Genomic DNA, 19,241 nt, shown 5'->3' with positions numbered 1-19,241 from the left:
GTTTACCGCACTGTTATTTGGGGTTTCGGGTACAGCTGAAACCACTTTCCTCCATTTCCTTCCCAGATGCAAACTGAGATTCCTGACTTTTTAATGATAAAACAGGAGCTAAAAGAGGGATAGGCATGAATTCACCATTCTTTTAGCTGTTGCTGAGGAATTTTTGCATCTCTGGATGCCCCTGAGCTTTGGGGACATGACCACATTGGTGGGTCTTACTTTGAAGAGTTAGGACCTCACATCCCAACCTCCTCCAGAATCCAACAGGGAAGGGATGGTACAGAAGACCGTCTCCAAAGATGGCCACCAATGTTTTCCTTCCCTATAAGCACACGCCACTCCTCCATTGAAGGTAGGATGCACTTCTCCTCCCTTTTACATTTGGGGCAGCCTTGTAACTTGCTTTGACCAATAGAACGTGGAAGAAGTGATATGCTGGGTCCCGGGATTTCTTAGTCCAAGACTTAAGAGGACTGGAAACTTCTGCTTCTTCTTCTTGGAAGCCAGCTTCCATGTGAGAGTTCTGAGCCCCCTTACACCTCCGCACTGTAAGAACATCCAAACTAGCTGTGTGGCAAGGCCCCAGGAGAAACACCAGGTCACCCACAGTTGAGTAAAAGCTTCTTGGAGATTCTAGCCCAGCCCGGCCACAGTTGAATAGGCTGAATGAGTGATCCCCAGCCAATGCCAAATGGAGCAAGAAAACTGCCCAGACAACCCTACCTGAAGTCCTGACCCACAGAATTGTGAGAAATAGCAAACCGTTTTTATTTGAAGCCACTGAGTTGTGGGGTGGTTTGTTATAAAGCAATAAATGACTGACACAGCTGGGGAGGGGTCATCTGCAGTAGAAGAGAGAACGCTTAGGAGGTAAAGAAAGGGAGGGTGATGAGAAAAACCTACTCTGCTACCAGTTTGCCTGGTTCCTGTCGCCCCGGCTTTGAGTTTTGAAAAAGGGGACTTAACAACCATTATTTCCACAGGCAAGTAAATTCTGTGTTCTCAAGAATTAACCTATAAGACACATTTGGAGCACAGTGTATTCAGAGGTTGGAACCGATTCAATGCACTTCAGTACCCATTGCTGACTTCCAAGTATCAGTGTTCATCCATGTGTCAGACTCTTGCTTTGTATGTAAAGCTGACATGTAATACTGGGTTAGCCCTACCGTTTCCAAGGAGGTATGTCCTAGTGCTATATAACTGTGTACTGTACCCAGTGTAGCGTATCAAGCATGATTCTGGGTAATTTTATGTTCATCAGTGCTTTTCAGGACAATCTGTTGATTGAATCTGATTTCATTGTAAAAGAAAAGAATCACAGACATGAAAACACAAACTTAAGGGACTTCCCTGGCAGTCCAGTGGTTAAGACTCTGCATTTCCACTGCAGGGGGCACGGGTTCCATCCCTGGTCAGGGAACTAGGATCCTGCATTGCATGCTGCGTGGTATGGCAAATAAATAAATAAATAAACACTTATATAAAAAAAAAAACAAACTAAAAAACCCCCCAAAACCAAACGTATGGTTACCCAAGGGGAAAGGTGGGGGGGAGGGATAAATTAGGAGTTTGAGATTAACAGATACACACTACTATATATAGAATAATCAACAAGGACCTACTATACAGCACAGGGAACTCTACTCAATATTCTCTATGGGAAAAGAATTTGAAAAAGAATGGATATATGTACATGTATAACTGAATCACTCTGCTGTACACCTGAAACTAACACATTGTAAATCAGCTATACTCCAATATAAGATAAAAAATTTTTAAAAAGAAGAAAAAAGAGAACAGAATGAACACCGAGGTATATATGGCCTACTCCAAGAAAACCTTTATTTACTTCACAACAAAAGTTCTCAGAGGAAAATTCTCTACTCCAATCCAGCAGAAGACAAGATATTTAAATAGAGAAATTTTGTAAACGTGCTTTCCAGGGATATATTAAGTATGTTGATGGAGAATCACTCCACTAAAACTACCTGCTTGGTGACTAAGGATCTTCAAAGTCTTTATAGTTCAGTTCATTGCAGACAGAGGGCTTCAGCTTTTCAATTTCTGAAGTTAATACAGGATGAAAATGGTGGCTTGGAAGCGCGGTGGCAGCAGTGGTTCTCAGCCCTGGCCAACTGCTAGAAGCACCTGGAGTCCTTCCAGCCCAAGACCCAGAGGTTTGACCTAATTGTTCTGGGTTTTTTAATGCTCTTTAAGGGATTCTGACATCCAGCTGTGATTGAGAACATGGTTGAAACAGTTTGGGCCCTGGTGTACTTCTTGGACATGAACATTTCTGGCCCTCATCCACACCTCCTGAATCAGAAAGTGGACCTCATGAGAACCGCTGTGCTATGTGATACAAATTAAAAGGGCTAATTGACTCCATGTCCCTTCATTGTGCCTCGATACCTCATTAAATGTCCATAAATCTAGAGCCCTTCTTACATTCATTAACATCGCATTTTTTACAGGATTATAAAAATCTAGTAGAAAAATTTTTTTAAAGTTAAAAGGTATTATTTTATTTCTGATTTTTAATTCACTTTTTGTTGTAACAGAAAGGAAAAGCATAAAGAATAAAAATAACTCCACTGCTACTTTGAAAGAACATTATTAACATTTTGATATCAATTTGCTTTTCATAAAAAAATGATTGTATTGTACACATTGTTTTATAACCTTCTTAACCTGCTTTTTCACTTACATCTTTTACATCCTACTGTATTACTAAATATTTTTAGATATCATATTTTTAAAGTTGCCTTTATTCCATCACAGGAATGTGCTAAATATATTTTATCAAAACTTTAGCAGTTGTTTCATATTTTTGCTTTTATAAATAATGTTTTCTTCGATTATTAAAAAAGTCGTTTTTCTTTTTTTTTTGGCTGCGCTGTGTCTTTGTTGCTGCGCAGGCTTTCTCTAGCTGTGGGGAGCGGGGGCTTCTCTTGTTGCGGAGCACGGGCTCTAGGCGCACAGGCTTCAGTAGTTGTGGCAACCAGGCTCAGTAGTTGTGGCTCGTGGGCTCTAGAGCGTAGGCTCAGTAGTTGTGGCGCATGGGCTTATTTGCTCTGCGGCATGTGGGATCTTCCCGGACCAGGGCTCAAACCTGTGTCCCCTGCATTGGCAGGCGGATTCTTAACCACTGCGCCACCAGGGAAGTCCTAACAAAAGTCTTTGTTCACATTCATGATGCCATTCTTGGCATCAGTCCCTAGAAGCAGTATTCATAGATCAAAGTGTGTATACCCTTTAAGGCTATTGATACACATTGAAAATTTGTCCTTTAAACAAAAGCATCCTTAGCCAATTCCCTTGCACCATAGGGTGATGCTATATATCACCACTTTATTTAATCTGGGCCACTTTAGTACCAGGATGAGTTCCTACTACTCTTTAATGAGGTTAAATCTTTTTGTCATTTAAAAAAATTTATAGCCCACTTGTATTTATTTTCATTCTTTGTCCATTCTTTAAAAAATGTGACTATTCAGTTTTCTTCCTATTGAATTGAAAAAGCTTTTTCCGTACTAAGGATTGCGTTCACCAACATTTGGAGGCAAGAAAAATAGAGGAAACACTCAATTGAGTAGCATCAGAATGAGTTAATTTCAATTCCATGTTCATCGAAAATAAACTATAATCATTCGGTTGAATTACATTATTGTAAATCTGTAAAGAATCAGTATACTTCCTTTTCCTAGGACTGTACTACCCTGAACAGATACAGTACTTCTCTAATGATTGAGTTCCTTGTGGTGCCTCATAGTGATTGTTCTGAATTTTCCATTGTATAAAGAGAATGGGATTCAGAAAGTCTGAGTCCTGGCTCCACAGCTACGAGTTATACGTCCTAGGCTAAGGACGTGCTTTAGTTTCCTCATCTTTGAAACAGAAATAACAAGAACGACCTCTACCTCCGATGGTGACTGTGAGAGACAGTTTGCAGGATATGCACACAGATTTTGGAGACTGGCTATCTGGATTTGAATCCCTATGCTGCCATTTAAAAGCTATGGAGTTTGGGCAAGTTCTTAATCTCTTTGGGCTTAAGTTTCCTCATCTGTAAAATGAGGGTAATAATAGAATTTACCTATTGGAGTGGTTGCAAGGATTAAATGAATGAAAGTCTACATAGCATTGTAGAACAGTACCTGGCAGGTAATAAGCACTATGTATCAACACAACAATCATTACAATAAATAAAAGAATTTGCCTGATACGTGTTCTCTCTTTTTTCTTTTTTGCATATTATGAACTGTTTATTTACTTTTTAAGGTAAAATTTACATATAGTGAAATGCACAATCTTTTTTTTTCAAGCTTATGAATTTTTTTTTAAATTGGAGTATAGTTGCTTTACAATGTTGTGTTAGTTTCTGCTGTACCGCAAAGTGAATCAGTTATATGTATACATATGTCCACTCTCCACACTCATGTCAGTGGTGGGCTTATAACTGCTGTAAAGGCCACCACAGTCTTGGCAGGTGTAAAGAGTTGGGCTGAATCTCTACCAACCCCAGGATGTACCCTGGAAATGAGTTTCTGAATAAGGCTCTGACATCAACTTGCTTTTTGGTGATTCACCTCTTCCTTCTCAATGTGGAATGCAGGAAAACCAACCTGTTCTTTACTAGCTAGAGTATGACTGTCAAAGCTAACCACGTGGGTTGGTTACTTTGCTTCCATCTCGGAAGTCATCTTCACAGACAGACAGACAGCCACTAGAGTGTGGACCCAAGGTGCTCTAAGACAGCTCTGCACCAAGTTTCCTATCTCAAAGGAATTGAGATAGGAAATGCATGGATTTTTAGGTGTATTGTCTATAGTTAGGTTAATTAAATTCTGTGTTCTCTGATTTATGCTCTTAGCTAACAAGGAAAATTTTGGTAACTCTTAATATGAATCATAATCAATACAGAAGATGATTAAAAGAACTCTCAGCATTTTGGTCATTTTATCTGATAAAACTCCCACTTTTGTCCCCACGAGTTACACTGTGTAAAAGAAAATATGTCCATATGGAATACGCTGGTGAGTCAAAAACAAAGCCAATGCCCAAAATACAAATCAAAAACACTGCCTAGAACAACAGGCCTCAACTAATGAATTAAAATGATTGCTGGTTTCTTTAAAATATTAAGCCCATCAACGCTTGCCAAGAACCCCTTGGCTAGCTGAGGGATTCGAGCTGCATTGTTCAGCTCGAGATTGAAATCCTTCCATTCATCGTTGACATGTGAGAGACAAGACGAGGCTTTGACAGACAAGGGATGAGGCACCAGATGGTTTCCATCTGTATCTCCACTGATCGCACAATGAAAAACCCACCTTCCCTGATCAGAAGGCCACGCGATACGCGGATAATGAATACCCAGTGTTTTTAAAGGAGCGTAATCGCCCTTCCCAACCAGAGACGTATAAATATTAATGAACACAATCTGGTTCTAAGTAAATTTAGCATGAACTTTTAGCTACCCTCCCCTGACAACTTCCTCCCTCTTTAACTGAATTAAGTTTCAAAGTTCTGTGATTAAAAATAGCAAACCCTGAACTGAAGTTGGATCTGTGGCTGAGGAAAACCTCTCCCATCCAGCTAGTCACCAGTTAAGACAGTTCACATCATTGCGTACTTTTTTTTTTTAACCAAAAAAGGGTCTCGATTTGAATGAATGTTTAAGCAAGTGTGAATAGTGAGATATAGAATCAATACAAATACACAGGGAATTGATTAGCAATCTATCATTTCCGCCATGCCTATTTCCAAAAGGACTTGAGCAAACTTAGAGATTACTACACGCAGTACCAGGAGTTGTTAAACAAGCTCATTTCTGCAAAGCCCTGGACTACACTGTATATTAAACTATTGAACCCTAGGAAAAGAAAAATGATTCTTTCTTTCTTTCTCTCTCTTCACCTATACACGCACACACATATACACATTTTTCTGCAAACTTAACCGAGAATAACTGAGAGTATTAAAACAGTTTTAATTACTAATATTCAAGAGAAAATATTAGTTGTTTTTTGGCGGATGTTTTGACCTTGCATCATTAGTATTAGAATATCTCTAGCCAAGAAGACTTTGTTAGTCTTCTTCCTTCTTGACTCACTCCCAGCGGCTTGTATCAAAAATATCAGAAAGAGACTAAGATTTGAAAATTTCCACTAATTCCTTCCATTGCTTCCTTTCCCTTCCATTCAAGCAAGGAAGATTTGCATACTTTCTCTAGCTTATGTGTCTTTAATCTGTCTAAGCAATGCATTTTCCAAGAAGCAGATTCTATATTTTCACCACTAATGTTTCCCTGTGGATCAAAGTGGCCAGAATCTTAAAGTGAAAAATGTCAAATCAGTCCAAAGACAGTATAAACAATTAAATCCATATTCTCAACTTTAGTCCCTCATGTGACTTGAAGGAAATAATCCTTTTTCCTCTCCTCCAATATTTATTGTTCTCATTTTTGTCAATAAACAAATTTCTATTGAGTACTACTATGTGTCTGGCATTGGCTACTGAAAATCAACACAATGGACAGTATTGCTATTCTTAGGCACAGATGTTATTTCAGAGACATCCTTCAGATACTGTAAAGAATGTCCTTCGCCATATGGTAGCAGCATCAGGCATAGAGCTGATGGGTGTCTCTATCTCATGTGATCAAACCCATCTCTTAGCCTCCAATCCTCTTTTGGGAATATGCTCTCAGCAGGATTAATTACCAGTGTAACCAGCAAGATTGGTGTTTGTTTAAGGTTCAGCTTCACTAAGTCTTGACAAGCTTTCTTTCACCTTCCCTAGCACAATTTGGATGTCAGCAGCATGGTCACGTGTCAGAATAAAATCAATAAAGCTGGAGTCAAGGATGAGCTGAAGCTTGCACAGAAAATGCTGAGTAAGTAAAAATGCCCTTTGGTTATGTTCAGGGCAAGAAGAACAGGAAGAGCTAGACCCCCGGCTTGAGCCAGATGGTGCAATGTTAGCATATGACAAAGAGGAAGGAAAACGGTCCTTCTCCCTGTGGCTTCTGTCATTTTTATCAGGAAGAATGACCCTCAAACTGTAAAGAAGAGACCTGAAATGGTTAATTTTAGTAGTAGACTGAAAAAATGAGAAGATGGGAAGTGAGTACCCAATTGTGTTTACGTCTCTAGGCTCAGATGCATTAGATCTTCAGAAGTAATGGAGAGAAACAAGCAACCAACAAAAAGTTTTTCTCGTTGTTGTAGATGAGAAAAGTAAATTTTGTCTTGATTATCAAAAGCGGGACCTGAGGGCAGTGAGGGGAGAAAAGTGGGTGTGGGAAACAATATCACACCCGTAACACCTGTAATTCTAGAAGTTATACTTAAATACATGGTTTATGAATATTATTGAAAGAAAGTGAAATGAGGTCATCAATAAAGAGTAGCAATGGGTTGGGGAGGAGACATAAACAAATAACATGATATATGATATGTGCTATTTGACAATATGATAAAACAAATATGTTAAATTATATTTTATGTGCATTTACATCAAGGTATACCAGTGGCATCACATACCTATTTCAGCAAGATGCTTGACAAAGTCTTGTAAGGTATCCCGGGGTAAGATAGTAGGATGTGACCTGAATGACAAAGAATGAATAGATGAGTTGAACAGTTGAGAATTAATTAATCAACGTCAATTGAGCTATTGAGCTTTCTCCTGTCAAAAACTGTATTGATGTGGATGCAGATAGAGAGGATTATCATCACTGAATGGTTGTGAATAGTTGAAATAATATAATCATGTATATAAAATGATCTGATAAAATGAATTAGATAAAATTTAGAGAGGAAAATATAAAGTATTGCATTTATTATAAAACATAATTAGGAAGTACAGGGTGCAGAGTTGGGGGAGACCTGGATGACAGCTGTTTAGAAGAAAAAAACTGAGTCAACAGAGTGATATGGTGGCACATATGAAAAAGAAATTGTCGTGAAATCTTAGAGAAAGACTGACAGAACATATTCTTTGCCCCCTTCACTCCTGTTTGCCATGGTCACCCTGGTGGCGATGGGGACTTTATAACATACTGGCATGTGCTATGAGAGGATATCACCATGAGCAAGAGATAGCCCTGTTTGTTCTGCTATTGATACACTATGGAATCTATCAGGATGCGCCTAATAAACTGGCTGACCTTGGATATAAGTGAATTATGGAATGAAAGACCGAGGATCCTTAGAGGAGGGCAGAAGAATGGAAAACGAAAGAGGAAAAGGAAAGCAAACCTGAGGTGTTCACACAGAAACAGATGGTCCAACGAAATAGAATAGAAAGCCCAAAAGCAGTCTCACATAATCAAAATTTTAATTTATGAAAGCCTTGGCATTGAAGACCAAGGCGGGAAATTATGCTAGTATAACTGTTTTTCATATGAGAAAAATGAAATTGTATCCCTATCTCATGCAATAGAACAGAAAAATCCACTCCAGATGCATTGTAGACTTAAATATAAAGGTAAAATTTTTAAACATTTAGAAAAAATATAAAATAGGGATGGAAGGATTTCTTAAGCAAAATTCAAAAATTACTAGGCATAAAAGAAGAGATTGATAAATCTGACCACAGTACACACACACACACACACACACACACACACACACACACCTATGAACTAAGAAATAGGTGGTTGATACGAACAGCATTTCACAAAAATGGAAACATCGATGGTAAATAAGTATGAAAAGAAATTCAACCTCATTAGAAATCAAGGCAATGCTTTTTCCGACCACAGTAAAATACATTTTAGATGGGTTAAATTTAAGAGCCTGACATTACCAAATGTTATCAAGGATGTGCAGCAACAAGAACTCCACCACAGTGCTGGAGGGAGTGTCAATGGGTTCAACTTCTTTAAAAAATAATTTTGAATTAGTAAAGAATGCGTTTACCTTCTGACCCAGCAATTCTATTCCTAGAGAAACCCTTACTCACGTGCACCAAGAGGCCTGTTCAAGAAAATTCACAGCAGCATTGTTTGTAATAGCAAATCACTGGAAATAAACTCCTTAAACAGGAAATAACCCAAGAGTCCATCCATAGAAAAACAAATAAAGTGATATGCTCACACAACAGAATATTACACAGCAAGGGTAAATGAGCAAATTCTAGCCTTACATAACAGACAGAGCTTAGAAATACAATTGTGAATGAAAAAGCAAGTTACGGGAAATTATATATGGCATGCTACTATTTTTATAAAGCCCACAGACAAGCAAAATTTTAAAATATTTATTATTTACGGAGATATACCCACATAATAAAACTTTTAAAAATTCCTTATGATAAACATAAAATTTATAACAGTATATCTCAGTGGAGGGAGATAGGGGATAGGATGAACAAGGAACATTGTATATATTCAATATCAACTATATTGCAATGTCCTACTTCCTAAATTGGGCAATAATTTCATGGGAGATGTATTTCATTATTAAGTTTCATAGCCTATGTGTGTGCGTGTGTGTGTGTGTGTGTATAATAAGATGTAAATATTTATAACTAAAATAAATTAAGGAAAGGACACACACACACACACACACACACAAGGAAAGCAGGCCTTCTTAACCCCATCAAAGCTGACCACGTAGAAGTTACAAGTGATCAAGGTGTAAAAGGAAGGTTTTGCTTCTTTCTCTGGATATCAAGTGGGTTATCAGTCAAGCTACAGCTTAAAATGGTTTCTTTCTGTCTTTCTGGAAATGGGCTGGTCTGTCCAACTTTCCATTTATTCTATGTCAATAAAGCAATATTACAGAAGTACACTTTCCAATTAAGGGAAAAGAACATCTCAACTGTACTCAGTGTGATTAAACTACGGCTGCATATCACCTTCAATCCTAGGAACCATATTTTGTGAGAAGTATTTGACAAACTGGGGAGTTTCTAGGGGAAGCTAATGTAGACAGGAGGATGTCGAAAATCCATTTCAGATGAATGGCTAACTAGATTTGAACTTGAGCCACTCAACTGTGAGAAGAGAGAGATTCGGAAAAATGAGGTAGATGACCTCAAAACTGAAAAAGAAATGCTGTCAAGTTTAAACATTTTTAGCTTTATTCTGCATACAGAGTGGCCACTACTAATGGGTAGAAGTAGAAATATATTGAAGCTGACTGAAGCTTTGAAAATTAAAATACCAGCTCACAGCAGCTAGCAGGATGAGTAACTGGAGGATGGCCTATTATAGTTCAAGAATTACCTAGAGCTGTTACAGAATGTTATCCTTTAAAAGGAAAACAAAGCTTAGAACCTTTTTCCTTATAATGGATTATATTTTATAATGCAGACCACAGGCTTAGTATATTTTTGGTCTAAAAATCTAATAATACTAGGTCATATGTACCTTGAGCTTAGTTATATCATTTATTTTTTCCTCCTTGTAATTCAGTTCCAGAGATAGCGGTAAAGAATGAATGACTGTGGTCCTTAGTAACCATCTAACTCTATGGAAGTTACTTAATCTCTTTGAGCCTCGGTTTCCTCAGCTGTAGAATAGTACCTCTCTGCACAATGCCCCCCCCCAATATGTCCACATTCTAGTCCCTGAGACCTGTGATTATGGTACCCTATTTTTGTAAATGGGATTAGGTGAAGGATTTCATGATGAGGAGATCATCCTGGATTAGTTGATAGGCCCAGTATAATCACAAAGGTTCTTAGAAGAGGGATTCAGGGGCAAGCAGAGGCAGAGGAGAAGATGAGGTGATGATGGAAGCAGAGACTGGAATAATGTCCTTTGAAGACGGCGGAAGGGGCCGTAAGCCAAGGAAAAGAGGTGGCCACTAGAAGCTATAACAGCCCAGGAAATGGATGCTCCCCGCAGAGCCTACAGAAGGAAGCAGGTGTGCAGACCCCTTGACTTCAGTCCCGTGGAACTCATTTCAGACTTCTGACCTCCAAACTCTAAGATCATACTGATACATCTGTGTCGCTTCAAGTCACTAACTTGCGGTAACTTGCTACTGCAACAATAGGAAATGAATACATCCTCTCACAGGGTTTTAGTGAGGATCCAGTGAGATAACCCAGTAAAAAGTTCTTGGCTTCTCAAAGGGGGAAGCGGGTGGCGGGATGAATTGGGAGATTGGGATTGACATAGATACACTACTATGTATAAAATAGATAACTAATGAGAACCTACTGTACCCCACAGGGAACCCTACTCAGTGCTCTGTGGTGACCTAAATGGGAAAGAAATCTAAAAAAGATGTATATATACGTATGGCTGATTCACTTTGCCGTACAGCAGAAAGTAACACAACATTGTAAAGCAATTATACGCCAATAAAAATTAATTTAAAAAGAAGTTCTTGGCTTCTATTACTGTTATCATCCACCTAACTTACCCCCCAATGAAGGTTCAGTCTCACAATCAACTGCATTAGTGTGCCCTTAGTTATCTGCCCTCACAAGGCATCTTTATACCCTTGTGTCTATTGATGAGGCTGGGAAAGGGTTCTGGACCGGAGTCAGGCGTTCACAGCCATTAATGGTGCGGGTCCTGACAGGTGCTTGTCTTCTCCAGGTCATTCCTCAGCCATAAGTAGAGACTAGATCCTTTCAAGCTCTAAAGTCCAATGATTATATGCTCTTTTAGGTAGCTCAATAAATGCTTTCTGAGTCCACCCTCTCTCACTCTCTTCTGGTTGAACCTCTAGCCAGTGGCTGAATTATCTAGTGCCAACTGCCCCTAGGTTACCTTTGCTCTGGGCACTGATTAACCAGGCAGACCTAATTCCATGATTAAAACAAACAAACAAACAAACAAACAAACAAAAAAGATGAAAAGAGGTGGAGCAGTTCCTAGCTTAAATTTATCCTTAAAAAGGTATTCAGTGTTTTACAAAGAAGGTTCTTAGCAAAAAAGCCTGGCTCTAAGAGTCCATATAGATTTCCCCTGGGTCCTTCTGTCTTTAATTCAAGGCTATCACTTTCAAGAACAGAGCTGGCTGGCCATTCTCACCAAGTGCTCTGCCCAGGCTCTTATCCTCCGAAGTGGCAGGACGTTTGACACACTTTCCTTGTTGCTAAAGGTGTAGATAACAGGACATGTGCATCAAAAATGACCAAAATAGAACAGGCACCAAAGTGCCGTGGAACACAGCCTCTCTTTCCTATCTCTGCTTTTTCCAACTCACCATGGAGAGAAAGTCTGTGAGAAAGCTTTGCCATCTATAAATTATTCTGCAAATGCAAAGAATTCTTTTTTTTTTTTTTAAACTCAGTGTTGGGTTAGATGTCTTGATAGAGACATGGACCATATTCAGCCGCCCCACAGAAGAACAATTACTTCAACCTGAGGAAATCCAGAAAACTTCATAAAATCATTGTGAAAGAAGAATAGATCTTAGCTAGAGAAAATGAGGAGGACATTTTGGGGAGAGAAAAACAATGATAGTGCAAAGGCAGAAAAGCCTCCTCTAAAAATAGTAAGAAGTTCGTGTGTCTGGCATATAGAGGGGAGGGACAGACAGTAACAGGAGAGGGGGCTTAGGTCCCTCCTGGGTTTCTGAATTTTATCGTGTAGAGTTCACTTATCATATGGGACAGGGCGTGTTCAGGTTGCCTTTTTGGAAAATAAAAAATAAAAATCGGGTAGAGGGATCCAGGATGCTGGGGTAGCCTAGGCCTGGGATAGGGGCTCTGGCCTGGGGATGCAGGGAAAGCGCTGGATGGGAGCAACCTTCACTGGAAACACCTGGATGTTGGGGAGAAGTCCGTAATGGCCTGGAGGTTTCCAGCTTGGCTCATAGGTGCAGGGCGACATCACTGGCCAGTCATCGGAAACAAGGGGGAGGTGGGGAGGGGAGAGTGAGAGAGCAAAGTTTAAACCACAGGCGCTAAACTTAAGACACTGGATGGATGGGACGTGAAGAAAAACTCAGAACACTAGAGAGTAGAGCCACTTAGGCCAAGCGAGGCAAAGGAGACAGGAAATGTGTGGGCAGAGGGACACGGAGGGTCACAGAGAGAGCAAATGTAGAGCAGTGAGCAGGGCAGGGCGCTGGTCGGTGCGGCAAGGGCACGAGGAGTCCACAAACGCCAAGGACGGACTGGGTCGCCCAGCGCCCCACCGAAAGCCAGCGAGACCTCCGCGCCTGCGCAGGAGGGGAGGCCGCGTCTGGCCCTAACTCGGTAACTCGCTACGCTTAGCAGGAGCCTCGCGCAAGATCCGAGCTCACCACGTTCGCTCGAGGAGCCGCGGGGACGAAGGTTTCCCATAGTCTCAGGATGCCAGGAGCAGAGCCCGCCTCCAGCCACAACCACTCAACCACGGAAGATCGAATCCGTCCCCAGCGTACTGAAAAAGCAAGATGGGAAACAGCGAGCACGTGGGCCCAGCAATGAAACCAAAGCGGGCAGCCGTGCGCACGCGCGCAGCTGCTCCGCGGGCCGCCGCCTCAGCCTGCCCAAGCTGCTTAGCAAGAGTAGACGGCTAGGCCTCCGTCTAGTTAATTGTCTTTCATAAGAATAGGAAAAAACTTTTAATTGAAGTACAGTGGGTTCACCAATGTTGTGTTAGTTTCAGGTGTACAGCAAAGTGATTCAGTTTTATATACATATAAGTTAACTATATAAATATATATATATATTCTGTTTCAGATCCCTTTCCCTTATAGGTTATTACAAGATATTGCATATAATTCCCTATGCTATACAGTAGGTCTTTGTTGTTTGTTCTATACATAGTAGTGTGTATATGTTAATGCCAAAGTCCTAATTTATCCCTCCGCCCCTTCCCTTTTGGTAACCGTAGGTTTTTTCTATGTCTGTGAGTCTATTTCTGTTTTGTAAATAAGTTCATTTAATTACAGCTTAAGTGACTAGAGAAATCAAAGAACCACATAAATGCTTATACACACGATAATCATTAAAATATGCCCTTAAGAGCAAGGGCTGGGGAGAGAATAAAAATGACCCTGATGTACTGAGAAGGGGACTGGATTGATCCCAACGTGAGTCAGGAAACAACCGAATCCCTGCCTGATGAAAAGGAAGAGAAAGGAATGATACTGGAATGGCGATGTTAGTATCTGGGAGTTTTAGTACGGGGGACAGTGCTTTTCTCATCATAAGGAAGATGCAAAGGACATCAAAAGAGCTGCTGCTTTTCTAAGGGAAGAAAGAGCAGCAGAAGAAGAATGGCAGGAGACTGGGTGACAGAGAGGAAGGGCCAGCGCCGTGGGCCTGGGGGTGTGGGGTGGTGAGGAGGCCAGGCACCCCTGGAGGTGCTTCACTCAGGCCTTCAGGTCAGGAGGGCGACCTTTCTGAACACGTGGCATCAATAACACGGGCTGGACCCATCGCTGGACTAAGAAAGGCAGAGTCAGAACTCGCGGGTCAGGTTCCTTAAAAATATATATCTTCATCTCTATTTTGCTGAGTTTTTAAAAATATATCTGCTTGTGTAAGTTAGAAGATTAATGAGAGCAATTAGTATTTTTTTAGTTTCACCCTGAGCCTGGCTGTCAGAAATAAGAAGAATACAAGTTATCGGGAAAGCATTCCACAGCCCAGGCACCTGACACCACCCTGGAGCACTGATTCTCTGAGGTTGCCATTCCAAGCTTGGAGTATCCGTTATTCGCAGGATGGGCAGCCTGGAAGATCAAGTGCAGTCTCTATCCAGCTTCTTTGAGCTGCTCTGGGCACTGTAAGTATAATTATAATAACATGGACCTGCTCACATTATGATCAAACAATCAGTTAATCAATACTAAAAACAGATCCATATCGAAAATTTCCAATTCTCACATCTGGCTGGTGTAGTAAAATCCACTGGAAAATGAACACCCTTAAATCTAACTGCAAAGGGTTAATTCTAAAGAAATGATTCAGTCCCTACCTCAATCATATGTATATATGGACCAGGCCCTTTTTCTCCATTAAGCATAAAAAGGGGTAAAAGATCTATGTTCTTTCTCTGGCTTTATGCAAGGCCCGGCTGTCTACATGGCCAAAGCCGGAAAGGAAATACAGGGAAGAAGATGAACATACTTTTGGACCCAAAGAACAAATGTTCAACAGGAAATGGGTTCACCCTCCTCTGAACTCCTACAGAACTCTGTCCCTCCCGGGGGACAGATCATCTCCACCTTAAATCATTTTTATTTACGTTCATACCTCAGCTCTCCTACTATTTTGCAAGCTCTTCACGAGCAGGACTGCATTTTAATACAGCATCTGAATAACTCATGTCTGTCGTGGGCTCTACACTTTCCTAAGACGCCCTCAGATGCACGACCTCCCTTGGTCTTCTGTCAGGCAGGTGCGTGAGCACATTTTCCTCACTTCATATACAACGACACTGGGACGAGAAAATCTAACTGACTGGAAGGTCACGTGGCTGTCCGCTTAAGTCCAGAGTCAGGAATCACACACGTCAGTCTAGACTCCCACACCAGGCCTCTTTCCTCACACCAAGCTTTTCCTCCTCACCCACACGCCACGCCAGACGCCGGTGATCCGCGCATCACGGGAAGGATGTCTGGAGAGAAGAACAAAGGGGCAGAAACACACGGCGGCTGATAACCCCTGGAACACCGTTGCCAGATGTGTGAAGCCTCTGATCTGTTCACCGGCATTAGAGAGTCAGGTCGCACTGCCATTCAGAGAGGGAACAAAACAAGGTGTGTGTGTGTGTGTGTGTGCACGCTCACGCATGTGGAGCACTTCAGTGGACAAAGTGATACGATGAGATGTTGCAGTGGGGCGGGCCCGCGGAGGGCATCTCTTCCAGTGTTGCCGGAGGGTCCTCAGGCTGGAAAGCCTGAGCCTGCTGGGGATGCTTTTGGCAAAATGACCTTCTCTTCACCCATGCCCAGAATAGGAACTTTGGGGAAGTGATGTCTTGGCCGAATTATTAGCACCGGGTAAGAGGGCAGATGAAAAGGCAGAAGCTCCTGTGTGCACAGGGGCAAGAGGTTACAAATGATCCAAAGAAAGGCAAAGGCGGTGTCTTGGATAAGCACCCCTAGAAGCAGAGCCTCAGATGACAATTCCCATGCAAGTCAGGGCTCTTAGGAGAACATCTGAGGGAGTGAGGGAGGTGTGATGGGGCAGAGGGAAAAGCAGTGAAGATGTGGGTCAGGGCAAGTCAGCCTGACCCACCAGGAGCTCTGCAGCCTGAATCGCTCCTCAGAGGTCGTCCTGCACACAGACCAGGGGACTGCGCGGGCCCAGCTCTGTGTCAGCCAGGCATCGGCCAAGGGCTGCCCCCGGGAATGGGGGCCACCACCTCCCAGGCCTCTTGGGGTGAGGCAGGTGTCATCAGCCAGGGGCAATGCTACAGGGGAGGGTGCAGATGTGAGGAGCTGGCAGCCCCTGGAGGATGGGCACACCGGCCCAGTGAAGGGGATCTGGGGGCGCGCTAACGGCACCTGCTACAGGCAGCTTCTCACATCTAGAAGAATCTGCATTCCACATCGGTGGCCTAATTCACAGGCAGATGCCCTCTCATGGGGAATCTGGGCAGCCTGGAGGAGCCAACCTTCTGCCTAGAAACGTGCTGTTTCACCTCCGACTGTATAAAACCATATACCTAAGTTTCTGTACTCTACCTTTAATGAAGCTTTCTAGCCTTTAACTATGTATGTTGGTGTCTTTTGGTGACAGTGTCCATCACTGTCACATGATGACAATGCGCGCAAAAGACTCCACGGATCTGCTTTCCTCCACCCCAGCGTCTATTTGTACGTCTCAGGGAAAGTGGGTTCAGTAACTTCCAAAGGAAGCCCAGTCTATTTTGGTATTAAGTACAGTAAGTCCCCTACATACGAACGAGTTTCCGTTCTGAGAGCGCGTTCGTAAGTCCAATTTGTTCGTAAGTCCACCAAAGTTAGCCTAGGTACCCTACTAACGCAATCAGCTATATACCGCTGCTTTTACGCTTGCTTCCAGACATCCTGGGCTTAAAATAAAGATACTGTACGATTGTACTCTCTACAGCACTGTACAATACAGCATACAAAAGCACAACCACTTGTAGAGGATGCACGCACGTGACAGTGTACACCAGACACGTGAACTAACTTACGTGATGGGACGTGCGAATGCACGTCGCATCTTTGAAAGTTCACAACTTGAAGGTTTGTTATGTAGGGGCTTACTGTACATGTTAGTGATTACTTCCTAAATTTAAGCAAAAATCTATTTCCTTGTAACTTCCATTCACCAAAGTCATGGAAAGGAAGTTCTACTACTTAGATAACTTCTCTTCCACAGGCAAAATATCCACGCGAAGATTATTCCACAATATTGCACGTGATGTGAAATCTGCTCACCCATCTGGTTCCTGCCCATTGGAGAAATTCCAGTTTGTCTCTGACCCCATAAAGAGGTGTCCAGAACTACCCAACCCTGCAGCAGTGGTGTGACCCACATATGCAACGGAGGACTATTCTTCTTGTTCTGTACTCGGCAGTTCAATTAATAGAGTTTTTAAAATTAACTTCATGATTCAAACAGGCCCCATTTCATGCCCCAATGTACCACTGATTTATGCCAACTTGTAAACAACTCATCTAAATATTTTTGCCTATGCTGTCTGTGTCACCCCATCCCTAGCTTCTAGATAGATTTTTAAAATTTAACTATAGGCTTTTACACCTACTCAACTACAGTTCATCTTGTTAGAGTTGGCCCATCATCATTTCAACCTGAAATGATCTCTTTGGATCCTAATTCTGTTACTCAAAGTATGTGCTGTGTTTCTAGGCTTCATGTCAACCCCAACTTTGATAAATATGTAATCTATATCCTCACTAAAATTACTGATATAAAACAACACCTTGATAGGGCCAAGGGGGGGATTCTCATAGCCCACCGTTAGTGACTGCCCTCCCAGGAGCCACTGTAGTTCTCCCACAGCTTAATTCACGCTTGTTCCCAGACCCAGTCTAAATTTGACAATGAGTTTACTCTTTCAGCTATGTATTCTGATATGCTGAGTTTCGAAGAATGTAAAATAATTTTCAATAAGATATTTGCACTTACATTCATTTAATAGAATATAAAAACAGAATATGAAGCTGGTAATAGTTTTATGAATAAAAATAAGCCAAGGAGACAAAGGCCAAATATAGCATATGATTTCAGAATTTAAAAATTGTTTTCTCCCATTGAGAAGAGGATGACAAGTCTAGAGACGCCCAACGGGAGCCCTAGATGGGGACACATGGAATGCCCCTGTCCTAAGGAAAACAGGTGACAAGGCTAACTGCATTATTTCTCTATTGCTGCACAGCAAATTACCACCAATTGAGTAGCTTAAAGCAACACAATTTATTATCCATGGGTCAGCCCATGGGTCAGGTTAGCTCAGGCCCCTGCTCAGATCTCATCAGGCTGAAATCAAGGTGTTGCCTGGGGCTGCAAACATCTGAGGTTTGGGGTCCCCTTCCAAGTGCACTGGCTATTGGTGCAATTCAGTTCCTTGCGTTGCAAAACCGAGGTTTGCATTTTCCTACCCGCCTGCCAGCTGGGGGCCGCTCTCACCTCCTATAGGCCCGCTGCCCTCCCCTGCCGTGCGGCTACAATACAGCAGTTCGCTTCTTCAAGGCCAGCAGCAGAACCTCTCTCCGCATTCTGCTAAAATGGAGTCTTGTGTAAAGTAGTTAAGCGAGTGACAATCCCATCACGTTCCCAGGTACTGTTCACGGCGAAGAAAGGGGATTACAGGGGGCGGGGCGTGCACAGGGGGCGGGGCGTGGGAATCGTCTCCGACTCCCACCTCTCCCAGTGATTAACACGGGGAGGCACAGGGAAGGTCAGGAGCGGGAGAGGGGGCTGGAGGGGCCCTCTGTGCCCTGCCCCGGAGTTTGAACTTTATCCCCAAAGCAGTGGAGGCAGACTGAGGGGTGCCTCTCCCTTTGGGGAGGTGCAGGAACATGTTGCAAGTCGCAGAGGTTAGGAAAGCTTTCTAGGAAGTACCAGCACTCCAGGACAGTATCATGGAATGAACCAAGGCAAGACACGTAAAGCACAGTATCGTCTACATACACACCTGAATCACGTGTTGATAATTTACCCCCTCACTTGCCTACATGACACCTTGAGAAAGGTATGCTACGCTTTGCTCTGCTGCCGCTAGTATGAGATGTATATACCCTTCACACACGAGACAGAAAAAAACAAAAATATTTTGCATCACTAGAGAGCCTTCTCCAAACAGAAACATCCTATCTAACACTAATCCCTAA

The 19,241-nt window shown here is 42.1% G+C and overlaps 1 protein-coding gene across 15 annotated transcripts in view; it reads right to left on the bottom strand.

Moving 5' to 3' along the window:
• Positions 1-19,241, bottom strand: part of THRB (thyroid hormone receptor beta) — a 387,344-nt gene that overhangs the window by 312,232 nt on the left and 55,871 nt on the right. For 10 of the 15 annotated variants that reach the window (XM_068545826.1, XM_068545838.1, XM_068545836.1 and 7 more), the window contains exon 2: positions 7,551-7,615. The exons of 3 other annotated variants lie outside the window; for them this stretch is intronic. Coding sequence is in view for 2 of the 12 variants with exons in the window: in XM_068545824.1 (XP_068401925.1) it covers positions 7,551-7,615 (65 nt within the window). In the remaining 10 variants the exon portion in view is untranslated. Of the gene's footprint in view, positions 1-7,550; positions 7,616-13,223; positions 13,343-19,241 lie in introns of all 15 variants that reach the window. 2 more of the 15 variants (XM_068545825.1, XM_068545827.1) reach the window with 1 other exon arrangement.

Source organism: Eschrichtius robustus, chromosome 6, assembly GCF_028021215.1.
Source record: "Eschrichtius robustus isolate mEscRob2 chromosome 6, mEscRob2.pri, whole genome shotgun sequence".
Lineage (NCBI taxonomy): Eukaryota > Metazoa > Chordata > Mammalia > Artiodactyla > Eschrichtiidae > Eschrichtius > Eschrichtius robustus.
Note: the sequence above shows the minus strand (reverse complement) of the source record. Positions and strands in the feature narration are given on the sequence as shown.